The sequence below is a fragment of the Sesamum indicum genome, linkage group LG3 (assembly GCF_026168435.1).
Source record: "Sesamum indicum cultivar Baizhima isolate 11 linkage group LG3, ASM2616843v1, whole genome shotgun sequence".
NCBI classification, from domain to species: domain Eukaryota; kingdom Viridiplantae; phylum Streptophyta; class Magnoliopsida; order Lamiales; family Pedaliaceae; genus Sesamum; species Sesamum indicum.
This window is the reverse complement of record NC_142659.1, coordinates 21563854-21585311: the sequence shown is the minus strand read 5'-3', so window position 1 is coordinate 21585311 and position 21458 is coordinate 21563854. Positions and strand designations below refer to the sequence as shown.

General features: G+C 37.1%; 2 protein-coding genes across 3 annotated transcripts; one reads left to right on the top strand and one right to left on the bottom strand.

The window, feature by feature from the left end:
* Positions 1 to 665: 665 nt before the first annotated feature.
* LOC105158349 (Leucine-rich repeat family protein) lies at positions 666 to 9104 on the top strand. Of its 2 annotated transcripts, XM_011075077.3 has the most exons (16): positions 666 to 807; positions 1826 to 2130; positions 2229 to 2357; positions 2460 to 2667; positions 3311 to 3457; positions 4210 to 4284; positions 4448 to 4519; positions 4894 to 4965; positions 5195 to 5266; positions 5389 to 5460; positions 5649 to 5720; positions 5956 to 6027; positions 6722 to 6865; positions 7939 to 8010; positions 8238 to 8384; positions 8595 to 9104. In XM_011075077.3, exons 2-16 carry the CDS (start codon positions 1933 to 1935, stop codon positions 8777 to 8779), a joined length of 1737 nt encoding a protein of 578 aa, XP_011073379.1. In that variant the 5' UTR covers positions 666 to 807; positions 1826 to 1932; the 3' UTR covers positions 8780 to 9104. The 2 variants fall into 2 exon arrangements, with proteins under 2 accessions (XP_011073379.1, XP_020548067.1); XM_020692408.2 differs by lacking the exon at positions 3311 to 3457.
* Positions 9105 to 10720: 1616 nt separating this feature from the next.
* On the bottom strand, positions 10721 to 19747 carry LOC105158348 (protein TOPLESS). Its single transcript, XM_011075076.3, has 26 exons — positions 19551 to 19747; positions 18747 to 18885; positions 18441 to 18620; positions 18209 to 18322; positions 17969 to 18127; positions 17380 to 17560; positions 17172 to 17295; positions 16540 to 16649; positions 16279 to 16444; positions 16070 to 16179; positions 15890 to 15959; positions 15726 to 15799; positions 15553 to 15648; positions 15371 to 15466; positions 15057 to 15184; positions 14731 to 14965; positions 14483 to 14641; positions 14318 to 14404; positions 13987 to 14133; positions 12989 to 13099; positions 12733 to 12912; positions 12514 to 12642; positions 12245 to 12340; positions 11764 to 11952; positions 11523 to 11689; positions 10721 to 11331 (listed from the first exon to the last, which is right to left on the bottom strand). Exons 2-26 carry the CDS (start codon positions 18824 to 18826, stop codon positions 11121 to 11123), a joined length of 3399 nt encoding a protein of 1132 aa, XP_011073378.1. The 5' UTR covers positions 18827 to 18885; positions 19551 to 19747; the 3' UTR covers positions 10721 to 11120.
* Positions 19748 to 21458: the final 1711 nt, after the last annotated feature.

Genomic DNA, 21458 nt, shown 5'->3' with positions numbered 1-21458 from the left:
TAAAATACAACAATTTACCCCCTTATGATTTTTAAAATGAAGCAATTTACCTCCTTATATAGGGAGGTAAATTGCTTCATTTTAGAAAGTATATGAGGATAAATTGCTATATTTTTTACATAAAAGGGTAATGTGCTCATTTTCAATATCATACACTTTGCACCCCTGAATTATGCATAAAGTGTATTTACATATATTGAGTAAAAATTTATATGTAGCACTGTGGATATGCAATTAAATAAAAATTTATAAATTGTATAACATACTTTTTCCGAAAATATTATATGCATTATGTATTATTTTATATTTTAGAAGTGTAAATGAAACAAAATACATAATTCGATAATAATGTATTTAAACCCTAAATCTAATCATCTCAAAAAAATAAATGTTGAGATAGCGTACAAAATCTTCCACTGAAGTGGGGCCGCTGAAACGGATAAAAGCAAACCCATTTTGTATATTAAAATAATAAATAAAATGATCTAATTAGGGGGTGGGACCTACACACATAAACCCTTTATCAGTTTCTCCTTTCTTATCATCATTTTTCTCCCGAAGCAGAAAAACCCGACGTGTTTCTCCACCACGTGGCGGTGGTTGGTTGGTTTGGAATCTGGCTCGGACTCAGCAACAACTCTCTCTTCCCTCTTCTTGTACGCTTCTTCTCCTCTATCATCATCTTCTTCTTCTTGTACCGCTACTTTCCACTTTCCACGCTCTCTCTCTCTCTCAATTATACGCATGCTTGTGTAGGTTGACGTAGTTTGAGACACCGGCGATGCTTCCGATGATGGAAGAGTTAAGGTCTGTCGTTCTTCTTGTGTCGTTTAGGCACTTTTTTTTGGGAAAGTAGAAGTTTTTTTTTCTTTTTTTTGGGTTTTTGATATTTGTTTGAAGGAAGAATGTTGGTCCAGGGGAAGTTTGATGGAGGGTTGTGTTTTTCTTGGGTGATTGTGGTTTGGAGGAGTTAATCCGTGAGTTACTTGATGAAAATATTCAGTCATTGATGGGCTTCAGTTTATAACACCCTAGTTGTTGTTAGCAAGTTTTTTTCCTATTTTTCCCGTGTGATCGTGTGACTTAAATGCATAAAAATAGTGTTTTGCTTTGGGAAGTTGGGTGGGGTTGGGGGGGTGGGGGTGTGTGTTGTGATAAGGAAGTAAGTCTGAACTGAAGTTTCCAGACATAGGCTTTCGCCTCTGAATTCTCACTGTTAATTATTAATTCTTTTATGCAGTTTGTACTGAGCATGTGGCTTTCTCCCTGTTATAGTTCTAAATATTTAATCTTGTGCAGTGGGGAATTGAGGCTTCTAAGGCAACAGTTCTGAACTGAAGTTTCCAGACATAGGCTTTCGCCTCTGAATTCTCACTGTTAATTATTAATTCTTTTATGCAGTTTGTACTGAGCATGTGGCTTTCTCCCTGTTATAGTTCTAAATATTTAATCTTGTGCAGTGGGGAATTGAGGCTTCTAAGGCAACAGTTCTGTAGTGGTAGTTATTTTTGACTTGTTACGGGGACGAGGATTATACTTTCTTTCGTAGAAGCTGCTAATTTGTGTTCTTCCGTATTTACTAAATATGCTTTTACGCTATATTTGTTATGTACTTGTCTCTTCTCTTGTCCAGTGTATCGTGGGCATGCCGTAATTGCAAGTCCTGGATGTAATAACTGATCTATATGTTTTCATTTGTATAATTTGATGTAAAAATTAGGCGCTTTCTTGAAAGAGGATGAGGAAAGTTTGACTTAGACTTGTATGCGTACTCGTAACCCATCAAGAATCATGATGAATCATCTGATTTCTTTATGTTTTGCAGGGTGACGCTGAATTTGTACCCCTAGCATTGGTGATAAGTTGAAAACTGCATGGCTTTGCTGCAGTTTTCTTAATGTAAATACTAAATAGAATAGGATACAGTAAAAAATGGGAGGAGCTTGTTCCAGGAAGCGAGACCAGCCAGTAAACGAGGATAACCTGAACCGAGGGGTTTCTGGTAGATATACTAAAAGTGGGAGCTCAAAATGGCTTGGAACCTCATTTTCTAGATCATCTATGGACGCTAGTCAAGGGAAACGAAGTTGCCCATCTCTTATGGATCTTTGTATATATAAAATTCGGCAAGTATGTTTGGCGTGTTTACTCTGTTTATAGTTCACTGTATAAGAGGGAAAGCCCAAACTGTTTTAAATGTATTGACAAGCAATTTTCTTTTGTTGAAGGACATAAACAAATATAGCACCTTCTCCATGCTGCCAAGGGATATAAGTCAACAGATTTTTGACGATCTAGTGTGTTCCCAATGTCTAACTGATTCTGTACTTGAAGCTTTTCGGGATTGTGCTCTTCAGGTCTGCAAGCTTTGCTAAGTGAAGAAATGGGTCACAAATTGCTTTGGCTGCCTAAAGGATAGACAACAGCTGTTCTCATGCTCACTTTTCTGTTTGTTGCAGGATCTTAATTTGGGAGAATACCCAGGATTTAGTGACAATTGGATGGACGTTGTCTCTTCACAGGGTTCATCTCTACTCTCTGTGGATCTTTCGGGTTCAGATGTTAGTGACTCTGGGTTAATTTATCTCAAAGATTGCAAAAATCTTCAAGCCTTGAATTTTAATTACTGTGACCAGATTTCTGACAAAGGCCTGGAACAGATCAATGGTAGGAACTTTTTCCTCTAATACTAAGAATGTGGTTTTTCATTCATGAAATTCTTGCAGTTAAAGTGTAGGTTTTGACCCTCTGCGAAAATCTGTTTGGACTGCAAGTGTTGACTACAATGTTATATCAACGTTATAAGTTATTAAAGGGTTTTCATCCCAATAATTTACTGACCAATTTGATACCTGGTTTACTCTTTGATCATAACTTAGCGCTTAGCAGCCTCTTGTAAGGTACAATTTAGAACTTGTTGACACTCCCTGCCCAGCCACACACCTTCTCCATCCCAATTGATATAATCCAGAGGAAGGGCCTGATTTGATATGGCCTGGATGGAAAAGGAAGAATGCAACTAGTAGCTATGTTTCTTTTTCCTCATTTTTCTCTTATGTTGCTTGGGCCAATAATTGGTTGGGCGATGACACCTCAGGAATTGATTCTGCAACCATGCTGCATTGTATGTGTTTAGCTTGAGCCTGCAGTTGTATTGGAGCATTTTGGTGGACCACATGTTTTGTCTACTTAAACAACTAGGGTCCAAGAAATTGGGAGAGAGCTGTATGACGCCATGGTGGTTGCGAACTCTACGACATGTGTTTAAAACTTATGAGCTGATATGTACTATTGTTTCTCTACCTTGTAGGTCTGTCAAACCTGACTACTCTAAGTTTTAAAAGAAACAACTTGATCACTGCACAAGGAATGAGTTCCTTATCTGGCTTAATCAACTTGGTAAAGTTGGACCTGGAGAGATGTCCAAGGATCCATGGAGGGCTTGTCCATCTAAAAGGTTTTTATTTTGTGAACTCTCTCCGAGTCGTGAAGTAGTTTTCTTAATAATGCTAATCATGTATGGAATTAGAGGCATTGGGATTTTTAATATCTGCTTTTTCTGGAAATCGTTTTTTAGTAAATAATAACGGAACAAACTGGCTTCCTTAGTTTTAGGCATTTATGCTTTATATGCTTTGTTGTTGTGATGCATTAACTTCACCAAAATCTTGCTAAACTTTAGGAAATACAGGTAACTTGAAGGTTCCTTTTTCCTGTGAATGAAATTTTCTTCTGATGGAGAAACAATATTGTCGTCGTAATTGTGATCTGGACCATACAAGTTGAGTTCTTGATAGACTTAGAATACAGATATATTTGAGGGAATTGAACGATGAAAATGTACTAAGGTTTTTATCATCTTTTGTGCTCTTTTACTCTTTTTTTTTTTTGGTTTAGCACCATTCAAGGGCCAGGGACTTAAATGGCAGACAGGAAAAACGAAACTTGAATTAATATGGTGAGATGGGTATGAGAGACTTCCTTTCTTTCAACCGTGACTTGTATGCTCAACAGCCATCTAATGCGCCTGTGGTTCAGCTTTACTGATACAAGCTTGTTCGTGACATAATAGTTGCTGATGTATATGGAATCAAATTCCTTCTTGACAACATAATATCCTAATTGTTGTCGATATATTGGACTTGGTTCACTTTCCCTTTGAACCCTATACATTTCATTCTCTGATCTACCTTGTCCTTTTTTTTACAGGACTTTCTAAGCTTGAATCTGTTAATGTTAATTGTTGCAACTGCATCACTGATGCTGATATAAGGGCTCTCTCAGGTAGCTCATGTTCTATTCTCCAAATCCTAAAATTTGATACTGGGTTATCTCTTGTATTTGAACACATTGTAGCGAGCTATTTTGATAAGAATGTACATATAATTCACACCATCTGATACTCCGCTCCTTACTGGTCTCCGACTTGTTTCTCTCTGTGTTGCAGGACTTACAAGCTTGAAGTCATTACAAATTGCTTCCAGTAAGGTTACTGATAATGGTGTTGCCTTCCTAAGAGGTAATATAAGCAACCTGTACGAATGATTTTTGGTTCATTTGTGGTTTAAAGCAAAAGGATTCATGTCATTTGACCCATGGGAGTTCTCTTATTCTCTTCAAGTCTATTTTATGGTTTTAAACCATTAAAATATGTTGTGTCAAAACCTTTTCTGGAACCTTAATTATATAGTGATCCGAAAATGAGAATACGAGAAATTTCTGACTTTATTTTGATGTGCTGCTGTCCATATTCTGTGTCTCCCAAGAATACTGTGTGAAGAGGTCTTTTCGCAGGATAAGAGCGAAAGCAACACTGTTAAGCTGCAGATCCCTTGCGTCTTGAGGGTGTTGACAAAAATAAAGTTTCTAATTTTCTCAATATTTGTTTGATAGATTTGAAGAACCTTACTCTTTTGAATATGGAGGGTTGCCCTGTCACTGCTGCATGTCTGGATTCACTTACAGGTTCATCTTGTGCTTGGTTTTATTTCTGTTTCCGCCTGACCTAGTTCCTTGGAACCTGATAATTGTGATTTGATGCACAGCATTTTTCATTGCATCAATCACATGTCTCTTGTTAATTAACCATGATGGTAAAATTTTTGAAATTATGTGCCGCAAGAACTTCAATATCGTAGTTTCCATTATCTAGACCAGTTTCTTATACTACGTGCTGGGATTTTGTTCATTGCAGCTCTTGGTGCCTTGTTGTATTTGAATCTCAGCAGATGTAATTTGACAGATGATGGTTGTGATAAATTTTCAAGTAAGATATCTAAACCTTGGTTTCAACCTGCAAATGTAACAGAAGAATATAGTTATTTGCATTCTATTGTGAATTGTTGACATGATTCTCGAGTTAATATTTGTCTTCTCTGCTTGACGCAGAGTTGCAATCTCTGAAAGTTCTGAATTTGGGATTCAATGAGATCTCAGGTGCCATGTTGGTGCATATTAAAGGTAAATTTAGCTTGTCAAGTGGAATTAAACAGCGCCCCCCCCCCCCCCTCCCCCAAGCAAATAATATAATTTGATTTAGTTGTGTTCGTGCAACATTCATGTGAAGGTTGTATGCTTGTTCATGTGAAGGTTGATTGATTTCCATTTAATAGAATAATGGTCACAAATGCTGAATGTTTGTGCCACAGGTCTAACGAATTTGGAGAGCTTAAACTTGGATTCTTGCAGGATTAATGATGAAGGGATGGTTCACCTTGCAGGTTAATATTTTAATTGCTAGCTTTGTGTTGGCTGAGTGTATTTTCTTTTTATATTTCTGCATCAAAATTGAATTTGCCTTCATAGTCTGATGCACTCCTGGTATCATGAAATTGCTGCAGATGATTTTGTTATTTACCTCATTGCTTTCCTCATATATATCCTGATATTTCTTTGTTGCAAATGATGCTGTTTCTCTCACTTGCTAACATTGGTTCCTCTGGCCCATGGTGTCAGGCCTATCTCGTCTGAAATGCTTGGAGTTGTCAGACACTGAAGTTGGAAGCAGTGGACTACGCCATCTTTCCGGTTCGGAACAATCCTTGGATGATACTGAAGTCATCTGTACAAATAATATATTTTCTATATTGCTGTATAGATACATCTGAGTTTTCTGCGTTTAGGGGCCTATTAGTGATATGCATCTCTCTTGTTTTATAGTTTAATATTTACATGTAGTTCCTTGGACGCTATTCTGGTATCCTATTTCATAATTGAATATGCGCTGCTTCTCAAGTTGAGCATGAGCAAATGTGACTGCATGTTCTAAGTTGGAACAGGATTATGCCAAAAGATAATTTTTTATAAGACTTCTCAGGCCTTGATCCAGACAAATATAAATGAGGTTCAGCTATGAAATATCCTCTCCCAAGCTAAGCCTATGTCAAAATGTTTTTTCTGAGCTCCAAGAATCAGCTGAAATATCAGCTTTGTGATGTGTGCATAACCAAGTTCTGGTGCCCATTGAAAACTTTAGGGAAAAATTCCCTGTCCGTCTCTGAAGCTTGAATGTAACCTCTTGAATAACTGCCCCAGGTTAGCGCACAAATGTTAGTGTTTATTAATGGATTCCAAATGGCTTTCTGCAACTATTTCTTGTGCCAAGAGACCTATTTTTTGCTTTTAAGTATGTTTATGATTGTTCAGTAGACATTTCAAATTGTATTGTGTCATTATAAATGGCAAAATCTCAACCTTGATTCATTTTTGGTCATCTATGCAGGTCTGCATAATCTGGAGAGTTTAAATCTTTCCTTCACTGTTGTTACGGATGCTGGTTTGAGAAAGTTGTCTGGCTTAACCTCTCTCAAGTCCCTCAATTTGGATGCTCGTCAAATTACTGATGCTGGCCTTGCTGCTCTTACAAGTAAGATTTCTTGGTCTGGTGACTGTTGCAGTTATCTATCAGCATGATCTCAGTTTAATATTCATTACATTTGCTTCATTTGTATGCACGGGGTACTGCACTCTCTTGTCCAAGTTATGTGCCGCTTCTGTTATGGATCTTTGTTTGGCCCTTGTTTGTGGCTTTTTCTCCACTGTTTAGCCTCCGCTCTTAAAGGTTTCAATATTTGTATCGTCTTAGCCAGACGCTTCAAAGTGGACAGGACAAATCTCCTTCTCCATGTTTCCCTAGTGTTAAAAACATGATTCGATATTCCAGTCTGAAGTTGAGCTTTATAAATGGATTGCATAGGACAACATTAAACTGCAGCAGGAAATATATTTTGTCAAAAGAGATAGCATGTTACTGTAGAAATAGATTATTCTCTGCTGACATCTGGTTCCCGCATGTTATTTCAAAGTTAAATTTTTTGTCTCTAGTTTGTAAGTTGTCCACAGAATGTCTATTACAAAATAAAAAAATTGATGCATGAAAAAGCTTTCAGTATAACAGCATCACTGTTTTTATTCAGTGATAGCCTCCAAATATGATAGGTAACCAAAAGGAAAAACTCCCCTACAGATGTATGCTTTTCTGTTGATGCTGATAAATTCAGCAATCTCGAGAATTGTGATTGGTGGCGTTTGTGTATGACATGTAGATGACGTGGTTCGAAGGTTTGTGTCTCTGTAGGCATGCTATTATTTCTACTTCCAAGTTGATGTTAACCTGAAAAGCCCAACATGTCCTAGGTTTCTTTTGATTTGTTAGTTTTCTTTTTCTGTTTAATTCTTTTCTTATTTGTCACCTGGAGTCAGGATTTTGCCCCATACAAGACTTTATATCACCTAGAAAGACTTTGATGCCATTCTTTCCTTTTCTTTTTCTGTATTCTTGAGTGATCGTTTTTGCTGTTTTCATGCTCGTGTGACAGTACTTGGTATTTCACACCTTTTTTTTAGCTACATTTAAGACTTCAGGCGACAGATCACAGAGGAGAATGCTCTGTTCTGTGTTTATAAAGTTATTTGAAGTATGAAATTTCTTCTTTGCAGATTTGACTGGGTTGATGCATCTGGATCTCTTTGGAGCACGGATTACTGATTCTGGAACCAATTATCTGCGATGTATGCTAATAACTTAACTCATTGTACTCAACTGCGCTCATCTTTTGTTATTGCCAGAAATAATTAATTGTTTTTATTTGTCCAAAATTCCAAATCAGGGCGATTTGTGAAATTCTACGAGGGTTGGCAAGTTATTACTTGTGTGCTTCACAAGTTGCTAGCTTTTTCATTTTTCATGGTGACCGTTTTTCTCATCATCTTCAATTTGTTTGCATCTTTTCATTCAGCTTTCAAGAACCTGCGGTCTCTGGAAATCTGTGGTGGTGGATTAACTGATGCTGGTGTAAAGAACATTAAGGACCTTACATCCTTGACACTGCTGAATCTGTCCCAGAACAACCACTTGACAGACAGGAGTTTGGAATGGATTTCTGGTACTTGCACAAATTAACATCCATGCTGTTCTTATTTTCTATCCAAGAAACATTCTGTCTAAAGCTCATTTGTTATATCTACTTAGCATATTTGCTTTAGCTCATACAAATGGATCCGACAGGATATGAACTGATATTTACCGATATTCTCTATTTCCCTTTTCTTTTTTCTTTGGCCGAAATTTTCTCTTATTTCACCTGTAAATGCAGGACTTATACAGCTGGTGTCGTTGAACGTTTCAAATTCTCGAGTAACAAGTGCTGGTTTGCAGCATCTCAAGTCACTTAAAAATTTGAAGTCACTGACATTGGAGTCCTGCAAGGTCACTGCCAATGACATAAAGAAGCTCCAGTCGTCTGATCTCCCTAACCTGGTGAGTTTTAGGCCTGAATAGAGCCCAGACTGGACGCATATTTCATCAGCACAGGACATCCTCTCTACGTATGGCTGCAATAAAAGCACATATCGTCTATGAAATTGTATATATTCTGAACATTGAAAGTTTGTTCTGAGCATGTTAGTACAATTGCTTTCCGATCCGTGCCACATGTGAAGGTTCTCTCCTGTATCTCTAGGAAAGAAATGTACATAACATCTTCCTTGGGCGTGGTCTTAAGTGTCGTTCCTTGTCGGTCTGGAAAAACTTTTTCCGACTCAAGAACTTGTGTATATAAATGCTGCTTCAATGATTGATATGCATGTTTGATATTGATAAGTAACGGCATCTGTCATGTTTTTCCGGCTTAGATGTTAGTTGTTTGAGGTATGAAGCATGTTTCAAACCATGTTGGAGGCAATTGGCACACTTCCGGACTAGTTTGGTGTCGGCTGGTCAGAATTTTATGGTGAAATGTGAGTTTGTTATTAGTTTTAATAAGATGCAAATCAAACCTGCTTTACTACTGTCTAAATACTAAAAGGTGGCTTGTCATATCATATAAATATAAATATATATGTATGTATATATGTTTGAGCATTAGATCGATTTAATTAAATACATCAATATATAAAGAATATAAACATGTATTAATAACTCTCAGTTCAATCACTTCACTAATATGAATGTGGGTAAATTATAATATCTCATAAAAAGTGGGAAAACATCAATAGGTTTGGTGTGATTAGAACTCTTGATTTTGAATTCATCTATGGGATTTGGGCCATAGTGCAACCATTAGATTAAGGTCTCATAACTATTGTGCAAGGGAATATTCAATGGCATAACGCCGCTGTTAGTATAAATGGTACTAAGATTAGACAGAATTTGTGGCTATCTAATCTGGGTCATCAGTTCACAAATGTTACTGTGAAGTTGAGTATATGAGCAAAATTGCCGAGGTGTCTGATTGCTGTCTGAATATTACTATTTTGTTCTGATGCGAGAATCTATATAGTATTGTATACTTCAAGTATTAATTATCAATGGGTTTTAAAATCAAGTGGAGATATCACCAACATATGAGATTATAATTATCAATGGGTTTTGGAATCAAGTGGAGATATCACCAACATTTGATGACCATAGATTTGAATTTCATCAAATATGTGAGTAGTTGTTTCCTTTTATTATTAATTAATTGAAATATTTTACACTTACAATACAGTTTTCCCATTTTGCTTTGTTGTTGCAGCATAATTGATGGAAATAAAAATTGCAATGGATGGTCCGCTCCTTTTTTAAATTCAAAACATTGATATCCTTCGACTTTGTTTTTAAATTATATATTATTAAATATGAATCTAAAATCTTTTCTCCAAATTGTTTTCTAAAATTCAAATATCGCTATCGCCTTGGCGGCTGCTCCGCTCCTTGCAGCCATCTCGATCATACGTATTCACATAGTTCCCTCCTCAAATACGTGAAGATCAGATGTACTTAGCTCCATCTCCACTCCTTGCTTGCAAACGAGTCTCGATCAAAAATATATTGGTGTGCGAAGGTGGTGGAAGTGTTTGAAGATGAAATTCGAAAAGAATTATCCCAAACAAAGGGGAATACAACTCTCATCACTTTTTGTAAACTTCTCCATGCCTACTGCACTTCTAGCCTGCCGTCACGCTTAACGTTTAGTGGAAATATCCCTTGATACCTCCGACAGGATCGTCCTGAGTCGCTAACAATGACAACGCCCACGAGTGTGGAACTTTTATGTTTGAAATCAATCACATCTTGTGTACTTTGGATTCAATTGTCTACAAATAAAAGCAACGAAAGGCGCTATACATTCTAAATGAGATAGGTGTAGCAATCGGCAACTCTTTTGGGGCGTTCTATGAATAAAACTAGTGGAGCAAGAGATCGTTTGATCAAATAGAATAAGTTGAGAAAGAGAAGGGACAAAAAAATGAAATTTGTTTACTCTCTATAAAGGTGGAAAATTGACTGTTAACACTCACTAAAAACATTAATCTTACATCACATCTCACCCAAACTGTTAGTGAATTGGCATGTTTGAGCCAAAGGTCTGAGATAATTACATATCCAGCTCCAAAAACTGCATGTATCCAGAAAAATATAGAGAAGAATGTGTTACACAATGCCCGGAAAGAAGATGTAATGTACAGGTGTTCTACCACAGTTTCCTGGAACAAGATGGGGGGCGCTAGCTTATTTCCAGAACGGAAGCTATTCAGTCTTCATCAGTGAGTATAGAGAATATTAGATAGCCAACATTACCGAAATTCCCAAGGAGCTGGCAAGTAGAGCATGTAAGGTTTCTGAGACTACTATTGGATCATCTTTGTGCCTGATCTGAGGCTGAAGCTCCAACTAAAGGAGTGGTTGGTACACTGCTTGTAGAGCCGTTTTCGGCTGGTGGTGGGACACCCCATTTGCCTTCCGATTCAAGGGGCTCAAAAACATGAACTGAACCATCTGATAGACCTAATGCAAATTGATTAGGTTCTTGTGGATGTGCTGCAATCACAAGTGGATGTACATTTGAACTGCCAGAAGAAAGAAAGAGAAGTTAGAGTAAGAAACTTCATTTTGTGTTTGATGGCAAAAGGATAAAATCCTAGTTCCAGTTAAGAATCACATGCTAAATGGAATTCAGATAATCCTTTAGGTAAAAGATAAAGTAACCAATTGGAATCCATCTGAAATGTCATAAAATATTAACTCATGAAAGACTTGCCTGACTCCCGGAGAAAGATATGCAGAAGGATTAATGCGACATCGCAAACGGAGGTGTGCAGCGGTGAATATGCACACAGTTGCATCTAGAAAACTAGCATAAACCAGCTGGCTATCACATGAAAATGTTGCATGAGATATTGGGGCAGCAGATTCACGAGGTACCCACTGAAGATGAAAAGAGTATCTATAAGAGATTGGAATTCAGAAAACCTTAACAAATTCTTATTGCAAAAACTTACCTGCTTTACACATTCTAACTTTGTAGTTTCATATATCGCGAGCTGCGTTTCGTGTACAACCAGAAAGTGAATCTGGTCCTGATGAAACTGTACACGTGTTTCAGACTGTGCTGCTGGTGATCTCCCAGAAGGAAGTTGCAAAAATCTGGATTTCTGCTTTTCCCATCCATCAGAACTCCACACGCAGAGCTGGAGAGAACATTTTTAGGTAAAAAGAATATCAGAATGAGCAAAACTTGAACAAGAGCAAGAAACATCTTTACTATGACCAACTATCTGCAGTGCGGAGATTTTTCATTTTACCTTCCCCAAAAGAGAGAAGGATTATTTTTTCTTTTTGTTCTTCAAGACAGAAATTGTAAGGCCAGTAGAAAAGACAGTAAATTTCAGTGGCAGCATTGTACAGTTTCTGTCTTTCTGTGCAATGATGTTGCTGGACACTCAAGACAGAGCAAAAACATGTAAAATTTAAGTCATTCACCTGAGCATCAGCTCCAGATGAAACAAGCACATTCAATACATGTGAGAATGCGAGGCCTGTAATCCTTTTTGAGTGGCCTTTAAGCTTGCTTTTGACCTGCAAGAAGAGAATGAGGATCAAAGGTCCACTTTGATTCTTCTTTAACAACGAGAAACACCGACAGTCATCCATAAAGAGAATGAGGATCAAAGGTCCACTTTGATTCTTCTTTAACAACGAGAAACACCGACAGTCATCCATAAAAACCCAAATAAGTACAACTGTGATACCTCATCAACTCGAACATTATATATCTGAATTGTGGAATCATCCATGCCAATTGCAATTATATTATTATCTTGAGGATGGAATGCTAAGAATGTTGCTGCTGGTGGTGGAGGCATGAAAGTTGTCATTGTCTGCACTTGGTCATGATTAAATGTGAGAGATGAAAACATGCACAGCACAGAAGCATAAAGGCAGAGAATCTATATTCTTCTATTCATTACCTTGAATGTCATCATATTGAATAAAGAGATCTTTCCCCCCGATGCAGACATTACATAAGAGTCATTTTTAGACAAAGCAAAGCATGGAACAGCTTCTTCAGGGTTTGTGTCAGAAACATCATTGGTCATCAAAATGCCACTTGATGGTTGCCATAATTGCGGTGGAACAGTAGCAGTTGCCTGCAAAGAGAACATTTTCATTTCAAGATGATTTGTCTTGAAATCCGTGTTGGAGAATCTTACACTCCATTCTTACCTTTCCACTTGAATTACGCTCACTTCGCTGCCATTTCCAGAGTAAATGAATTGCATTTGAAGCTAATGCCAGGATAGCATTACCTGAGTTTGTGTATATCAATCTTGATATCTGTTAGATCAATGCAAGAAAGAACCTTATCAGACTAAACACATGTATGTTAAGCAAAGTAAAACAAGAATATTTTGGATTTTGATAGATGGGCTGGATAATTTTTAAAAATATATCATAAGCCAATGTTGATAAATGAAAATTACCCAGATCTGGAATATTGGTTTCCATGGAAATATGACAACTATGTTGAATTAACAGAACATATAGTGAGAGCAACAAAGAATTCGAGGACTGCATAGAACCTCCAACCACAATCTGAAGAACTGAGAAAGTAGACAATATAGGCAGCATGCTAATATTCTAGAATCAATACTTATGGCAATATTTAGACTCTAGATAATGCAGATAATAGAGCTAACCAGTCCATCTCTCTAATGCGACAATTTTTAAAATCTTACCATTTTTCCCATTATTGAATCTCTTAGTTGTTCAGCTATTTTCATAATCAAGACAGTCATCACATCATTCAATGGTTTGCTCTTGGCAGATACTTGATGACATATGGAACATGGGTTAAACTATAACGACATGACTTCACTGTGTAGCGCGATCAATATATTGAAGAAGTATAGATCGAGGAAACATGGATTTGATAGATATAAATCCTAGACATAAAAGTTTCCAGTATAGCTATGATGCAGATAAATTATTCTCTGTAAATACAGAGCATGTAACCCCTACGACTAGTTGCATGTTCATGGGGTTCAAGTAAGATCTTTCAGCACATACACGGCAATATATTCTAGTTCTAATACGTAACCCAAAGTACTATTTTGCTATGTATAAAAGCATAATCCCAAGATGGCTTCGGATTGTAAAAGGATGTTGTGCCAGATCACAAATACCTCTTTTAGGCGAAATGAACATAAAACGAGAAAATATACCTTTGTTACTCTTAAATTCTCAGGGAGCTTCAAGGACCGGCACTGAGATGGTTCACTAATTTCACTGAGCTTCCAAATCTTTGATTTGTCATTAGTTTCTTCCGTTATTCGGGGTTTTACATCTCCAAGATTTCTTGCATCCCCATTCTATAAATCAAGCACATTATTCTTGTGATGCACGGATGACTTCTCAAAACGGTAAAAACGGAGTTCCCAGCAGAATGAAAATTAGGACATGTGTGGTTGTGTGCGTGTTTCCCATGGGAAAAAAAGAATAATAATTCATGATGCAAAACAACATCACATCAGAAAAAAAGTAAGTGGTACCAACCATTGCAGAGATGCTAACAACAGAGGCCACCCTTTCTGTAAGTCCTGCACTGCTGGCAGCTGCAGCAGATATTGGGTTTACAGTAGGCTGCATGGAAACCCATAAAGTTCAGTCTTCCTTACCATGGAGGAAAAACTGATTACTACCTCAAGTAGAATCAAATACCTTTGCAGCTTCAGATGCTCTTGAAGCATCAAAAGCGAGATTTTCAAATGTGCGTAGTAACCGAAGACCATCAGTATTTGCTAGAATTTTGATTCCATTTTCATTGGCAGAAACGGCCAAGAGAGTCCCATCTTTGTTGAAGCGGATCCGTGGACTTGCCTTAAATTTTTCCAAAGCAACATGAGGGCTCAATGCACTAACATACTTGCACGGTATGCATAATGTTAAAAGCTATCAAAGATACTCACTGGAAGACCTCCATCAGCGTCAGTACTGGTCAAAAGTTGAGTATTGTCCATGTCCCAGAATTTGACAGAGAAGTCATCACCAGCTGCCAAAAACCTATTTTTAGTCGTATCAAACTGCACGACCCCTAAAGATCGTTTCCGGAAACCTTGATATGTTCTCTTCACAGCGCCTTCACTTTCATTCCATTCAACAATGTGTGACTCTCCATCTTTACTAGTCCCACAAGAAAAAAGCCTGGCCAAGAACATTGCCAGCTTAAAGACCTGGTCATGAGGAGCAACAAATGCAAATAGTAGCATTGACACTTCACATCAGAGTATTCTACCTTGTGCCATCAGCACTGTAGGCCATGGTCGTACACCAACGACCAGGAGCATCATAGTCAACTCGAGATCCCAAATTGTCATATAACCAAGCCTTAATCTTTCCATCCAATGCTGTAGAAAAGATAAACTGGAAAACAATAGGACAAACATCATAATCAACTCAAATCCAGAAATACAATTATTCTATCATCTTACTGTCCAAAGCTGTTGGAAACTAAATTGTCATGTTACAACGAAGGCAATGTCCAGCGCCATTATCAGAGACCCTAAGCAATCAACATATAATGAAGCAGCTATCCAATGGCTCTATTACCTGAATATTCTCTTTGTGGTGAGGACAGACAGAATAGACAGGGGCCTCATGACCTTCAAAAGTGTATTGTTTGGTACCAGTTGTGGCATCCCAAACCTGAGAATCACAGATTACCGGAAATGAATTCACATTCACTAATATAACAAGCATAGTGGAAAACTAAATATGCATCTTAAAAAAACCTTGATAAACTTGTCATCCCCACAGGTTATCACAGAAAGCTGCTTATTGGGGTGGGAGAATGCGAGATCATTTACTCCGCCAATATGAGCATCAATCTAAAACAACAGCAGTCAGTCTGAATTGTGAAATAATTCAAGCTTTGGTTAATATAGGTAGGATGACTGAAATATACCTCCAAATGCTGACGAACATCATCATTTCCATGATATGAAAAGATCTGTACTAGGTGCCGTGAATATGCAACTCCTGTTCAGAAGAAAGATGATGAATGCTAGATATTAGATGAGGTCATCAATTCTTTTGAAGTTAATTGTCTAACTTTTGAGTCATTTTTACCAAACAAAGATCCATCAGGGCTCCAAATTACGCGATTCACAGAAACACCAGGATCTTTCACCAGAGCAGCCTGGTTTTAGGGGAGAAACTATTATTTTCCAGCTAATTGGCGATTAAGGCATTAACATATAGAGGGAACTGAACTTAATTTGTCAAATTTCAGTAAAGAATATGTGGCACCTGTAAAGGCATTGTACAGGAACCCAGATCCCAAACTTTGAAGTTTCTCTGGACCAGCCTCTCTCTTGAACCAACTTCCCACAAACCAAGATCTCCCACATTGGTACCGACTGTTATCATGATAAAAAGGTAATGGGTGTTATAAAGTACTTGACCTGAAAATGCCATAACAAAATATTTAAAGATATTAGTCTTGTGGTTAAACCAACCCAGAAGTAGAGTCTGTTGGATGGGATGAAAATCCATGCTCATAGGAGATGATCCTTGGTTCAAAGTCCGAGCTACTGTTTTTGGCAAGTCATCTGGTGCACTGAAAGTCTGGCTATGGGCATGCCCGGGAAATGACACAGGAAGAACATTGACAGGAAGATTTACCTGCACATAAAGAACAAAGATTTCAAATGATGAAAGCAATACCAAGGAGGAGGTATCTAACTCTGAAGAAGATTATCCACCACATATCCAACTACCTCATCGGAAATTCCCAGTGGCCTGGTTCTTTTGCTAGCATGTTCAGAATCAGCAGATGGAAAATCAACAGAAGGATTCGTTGGTGGGGTCCTTGGATGCTTCAGGGCGGCTGCACAAGGCAACAAGAAACACCATTCATTAATGGAGGACCTGACCAGGTATCAAACAAGAAGTTAATGGATCTTGCACACAATCTTCCTAGTAAAATATATATCACACGGCATCATTTTAGGAAGTAAGTATGAGAATATATCATGGAAATTTGGGACAAGCCAATAACTTAATGTTTCAGGTAATAGTCAGTAGGCGAGGAATACATAAGCATATTTACATGCTTTGGCAAATTAGAAAAAATGTCAACTTTCTGACCACCAAACAGTAAATAAGTTATTTCAGCATATCTGGATGCAACTCCTCTTCAACAACTATACTTACAAGACCTTTGATCATGGAAGCAGAGCACCTAACTGCTTATAACAGTCCATGCGGCACGGAAGAAGAATGAATGGTCAAGCTCATCTACTCCCGAACAATTAACATTGCACTTAATGTTTTAAAGGAAATGGACAAAAAAGAATTGAAAGCATTTTGTTCCCAACATCTAAAATCTCACGTAAACTGAAATCTGCACCTGGAATTGTTGGAGCACCAAGACCTATAGGTCCACCAGAAACTGCTGGATGAGTCCCAGTAGGTGGATTAGACATCCAACCAGCCAGTGGTGTTGGAACAGGTGCTGGAGTAGGCTGGAAGGGCTGGCCACATTGGCAAAAGGGAGTCAGTGGACCAGATCACGGCAAGAGAAATCTAAAAAGCAGATACAAAATGTATACACTAACCACGTGTGCACCCAAAGGAGGGAAGCCCCCAGGTTTTGGTACTGCTCCTCCAAGCAGGGGATTGTTAGCTGGAGAAGGTGCACGTGCACCATTAGGTTGTCCGCAGGAATGATCGACAAAAAGAGTTTTAATATCTGGATTCGGCCTAGGATTTTTACAAAGTTGATGCTGCCAGTTTAAGCTGCAGATGCATATGATGTCAGTTCCTCTTTGCAATTGCTATAACAGGGTGATTTATAGCAACAGACGTCAAGCAAAGCAGTAAAATACGTAGCCACATTTCCTAATAGCCACTCCACCTAAAATTTCCTTGGCATTTCACCAAGTAGTATAACAGAAAGGCAACAAGTAACCTAAATTCGGGCCTACTTTGAAGTAGACTTTGTGCATTCTTTAATATAAAATATGTCTCAAAATCATTTACACATAATAGTTCCACATACTGCAAACAAAATAGTCCAGACACACTCTGACTAGAAATATTAACATTTTATCACCGTTTATCAATAAAATGTCTCAGTTCTCACACTGAAGTCTACCTCTGATTGATGAGTAAATAAAATGTATCAGTTCTCACACTGAAGTCTACCTTTGATTGATGAGTGTCCGCAGTCTTGAATTCTTGAGGTTTGGGAACTGCAACTTATCACGAAACAAGGGATTTGCCTCGATAAGCTTTTTCAGCTCAACTAACATAATGGCTCGTGCCGATTTGGTATCCCCATACTTTGATAGCTGCTCATTCTCCCTAAGCAGCAATAAACCCACTTAAAAAGGTACTCAATTTCTTCGACAGGTAGCATCAATAGAAAGCAATTGCGTAAAAAACCTGAAATTCTCTAATGTCAGCAGCTGAGTTATCTCCTTAAAAAGCTCTTCGTTAAAAGATGCAAACACTTTAAGATCCTTTACAAGGATCTCAACAGCTTTGGAGCGATCATGCCTATATACAAGAAATTTCAATGCCAAAAGATTGCAAATTACTTCAATTCATATTAAATTCACATCTTCAGTAAAAAAAAAACAAAAGAAAGAAAGAAAGAAAAACACTGAGGTCTCACTTATCCAGTGCTTCAAGGTATTTCTGCTTCCTAATCTCAAAAAAGATCTTCATTGAGTAGCGATTGTCATCCACTTTTGTGAAACCGGAGAGGTATCTTTCAACCTCCTCCCAGTTCCCATTGTGCACTTCATCTTCAAAATACTTCATGTTAAAGAAGAACCCAGATTCTTGTTCAAGCCTATTATTAGAAATGCCACATTAATAAAGCACATAATTATTACATAATCACCAGAAAAAGACAAACGACGGTTTACATACACAGAAACACTTTAATTACTCATAAATTACTTATACATTAACTTACTTGTGAACGGTCTCTTTAAACTTTTCTTCATCCAGGAACTGTAAGATCAAGAAGACCAGTTCTCTACTGAGAGATGACATTCCAACCAACTCTTCTTCAAACCCACCGGAATAATCCAAAAGCTAAATTAGTAGCAGATCTGTGAAACCCACAAGAAAGATTAAATAAAAAGAACCAAAGAGAAAAACAATAAATGAAAAGGGTCAGCTACCACTACCCTTATTTAATTACCAAACTGTGCCTCCATTTAATTATTGCTCGACACAAGCTTCAAAACTCATCATATAAAATATTATTACTTCAACGTTAAACCAACCACAAACACAGACTACTTAAATATAAAGCAAAAAACAGAAATTACAAGTAATTGAGAAAGAGAAAAAACTTAAAACGAACCTAGATCATTAAACTGATCTTCAATCGAAGTAAAAAGAAAAGATTTTTAGCACAAGGCTTTGAGCATGCACCGACAAAACTAAGGTCTAAAAAGTTTCGAAGAAACAACGAAATCCTAAGTTAATTTAAGGGATCAAAGAAATGAAAGCAGCTTTAAATGGAATCCGAGATGCAAAGAAAAGGGGAAGCAGAAAAAACAGAAAAAGCAAAGTCAAGATTATTATGTGTCTATACTCAGTGAAGAAAAGTAGAGCTCAAAAGAAACCATCAAAAGCACAAAAATATAAAAGAAAAACAACTTCAAAGTAAATATTCCAGAATATATAAACACACATGTATCTGTGTGTGTATATATACATATACATATAGAGAGAGAAAGAGAGAGAGAGATCTCATAAGAGGGTTTACTTCCGAAAGATCGATGGATGGAGAGAGACGACGAGCTCGAGGAGAAAATGGGGTTTGATTTCTCTCTCTAAAGTGTATATATATCTCTATCTATATATAGGTGAGAGATTGTGCTTACATGTATGTATATATATACACACACACATGGGGGGGGGTGTTCTCTCTCTACTTTCTCTCTCTACTCTATCGTTGGAAGGAAAGAAAAAAATTAAACTACGACATTACTTGCAGAAAATAAGTGATTTTTATAGGAAGGGGCGACCCAGAGAAGGAGATAAGGGTAACTACTTATCATTTTAATAACTAAGATAAGACAACTAACTTATCACCGAGTGAGAACAGGTTTATCATATGTGCAGTCAACGTGGGACCCGCGAAGCCGGCTAGGTTCTTGTCCGGGATAATCGGCTCGGGAATCTTCAGCCGACAAGCTGGTCTCCGGCTCCGTCTAAGATTTTAATTAGGGTTTTGTCAAGTGGGTCCCACTTGGGAAAAAAGATCCAACGGTGTGAATGCAGCTGATCTCACGGCCTGATTGTTGCTCGGGAGGAAGAGAGGAAAAAACTGAAAAAGAAAAAAACACGACTTTAAGTCATTTTGGGAAATCAGATCCCCTCAAAGCCATATTTAAAACGACAGGCTTTTTTCTCGGACTTTCCTCTCAGACATTGGGACCATGAGCGGGGTGAAATTACGGTGTTGCCACTAGCGAGGTATCTTCTTTTTTTTCTTTTATCTTGTCGCGAAACGAGAAAATGGGGGAATTATTGGAGTTGCTTGCACACACACTTTTGTGAGACCTGATCGAGAGGCTATTATTAAATGATTTGATTATTCAGATTTTTCGGTTGTCGTTATCAAATGTAGTACGTAGTCTTGCCTGAGTTAATTGTGAGCATAATTAAATAAATAAGAAATGGATGGAGGGCATCTCGAGGAGAATCTAACGGTTGATGAAACCCTTATTACACGTATCTGTTGGAGCTTCAATCATATAGTTTTTAGGGAACATTTGGATCCATAAAAGTTTAATGTACGTGAATTGATGGTAAGATTTTAATTATTCATAACTTTTGATTGAATATCAACTATGGGTTGATTTTACTAAGTATGCAATTGTCTTCTTCAAGACTACTCAACCCCCTCACCCTCACCCCTATTGTTATATCATTATTCATTATGAAATTTTATTGTTTCGATTATATTCAGACAATTCTTTAAATTTATTTATTTTTAAATTAATTTTATTTAATTTAATTTTTTTTGGTCTCGACCTTTATTAGGACATTACTAGTATATTAGGATATTTTTTGGTCGAGTTTTATAACTTTCTGAATTTGAAATTTAGTCCATTTAAACGTGTGTTGCCAACTTAAGACTCTTTCTTTAGGTATCGGTCAACTCTACCGTGGAATATATTTAATAATAGATTTTTTTTTTATTGAGTTCTTGATGATATGACATGAGTTTTTCAATTATTTTCTAAATTTCGTTGCTTCCGCTCCATCACATCTTGGTGGTAAAATAATTTTGAAAATTATCATTTTCTAGTTAAAATTTTACGTATGTTAACGATACTCTTTTATCTGTTCAAGCATTTTATTCAATTCTAATATACATTTTAAGTAATTTTCATATGTACAATTCAATAAATTTTATATTAGGTAATGAAAATTTTAAAAATCTCAAGTTATTTCAATGATGAGTGAAACCCTAAATATATCATTGTGCTAAAAATAACTCAAAATGACTATTAACATTTTAAATTCATAAAGGATCGAATTAGTGAACAATTTCATTAACCCTTAATTTTCTTGTGGGCATCACTAGAAGAAATATGATTATTATCATGATTAATTACTATAGTCAAAAGTAAAAAATTAAAAAGAATAAAAAAATGATGAATGC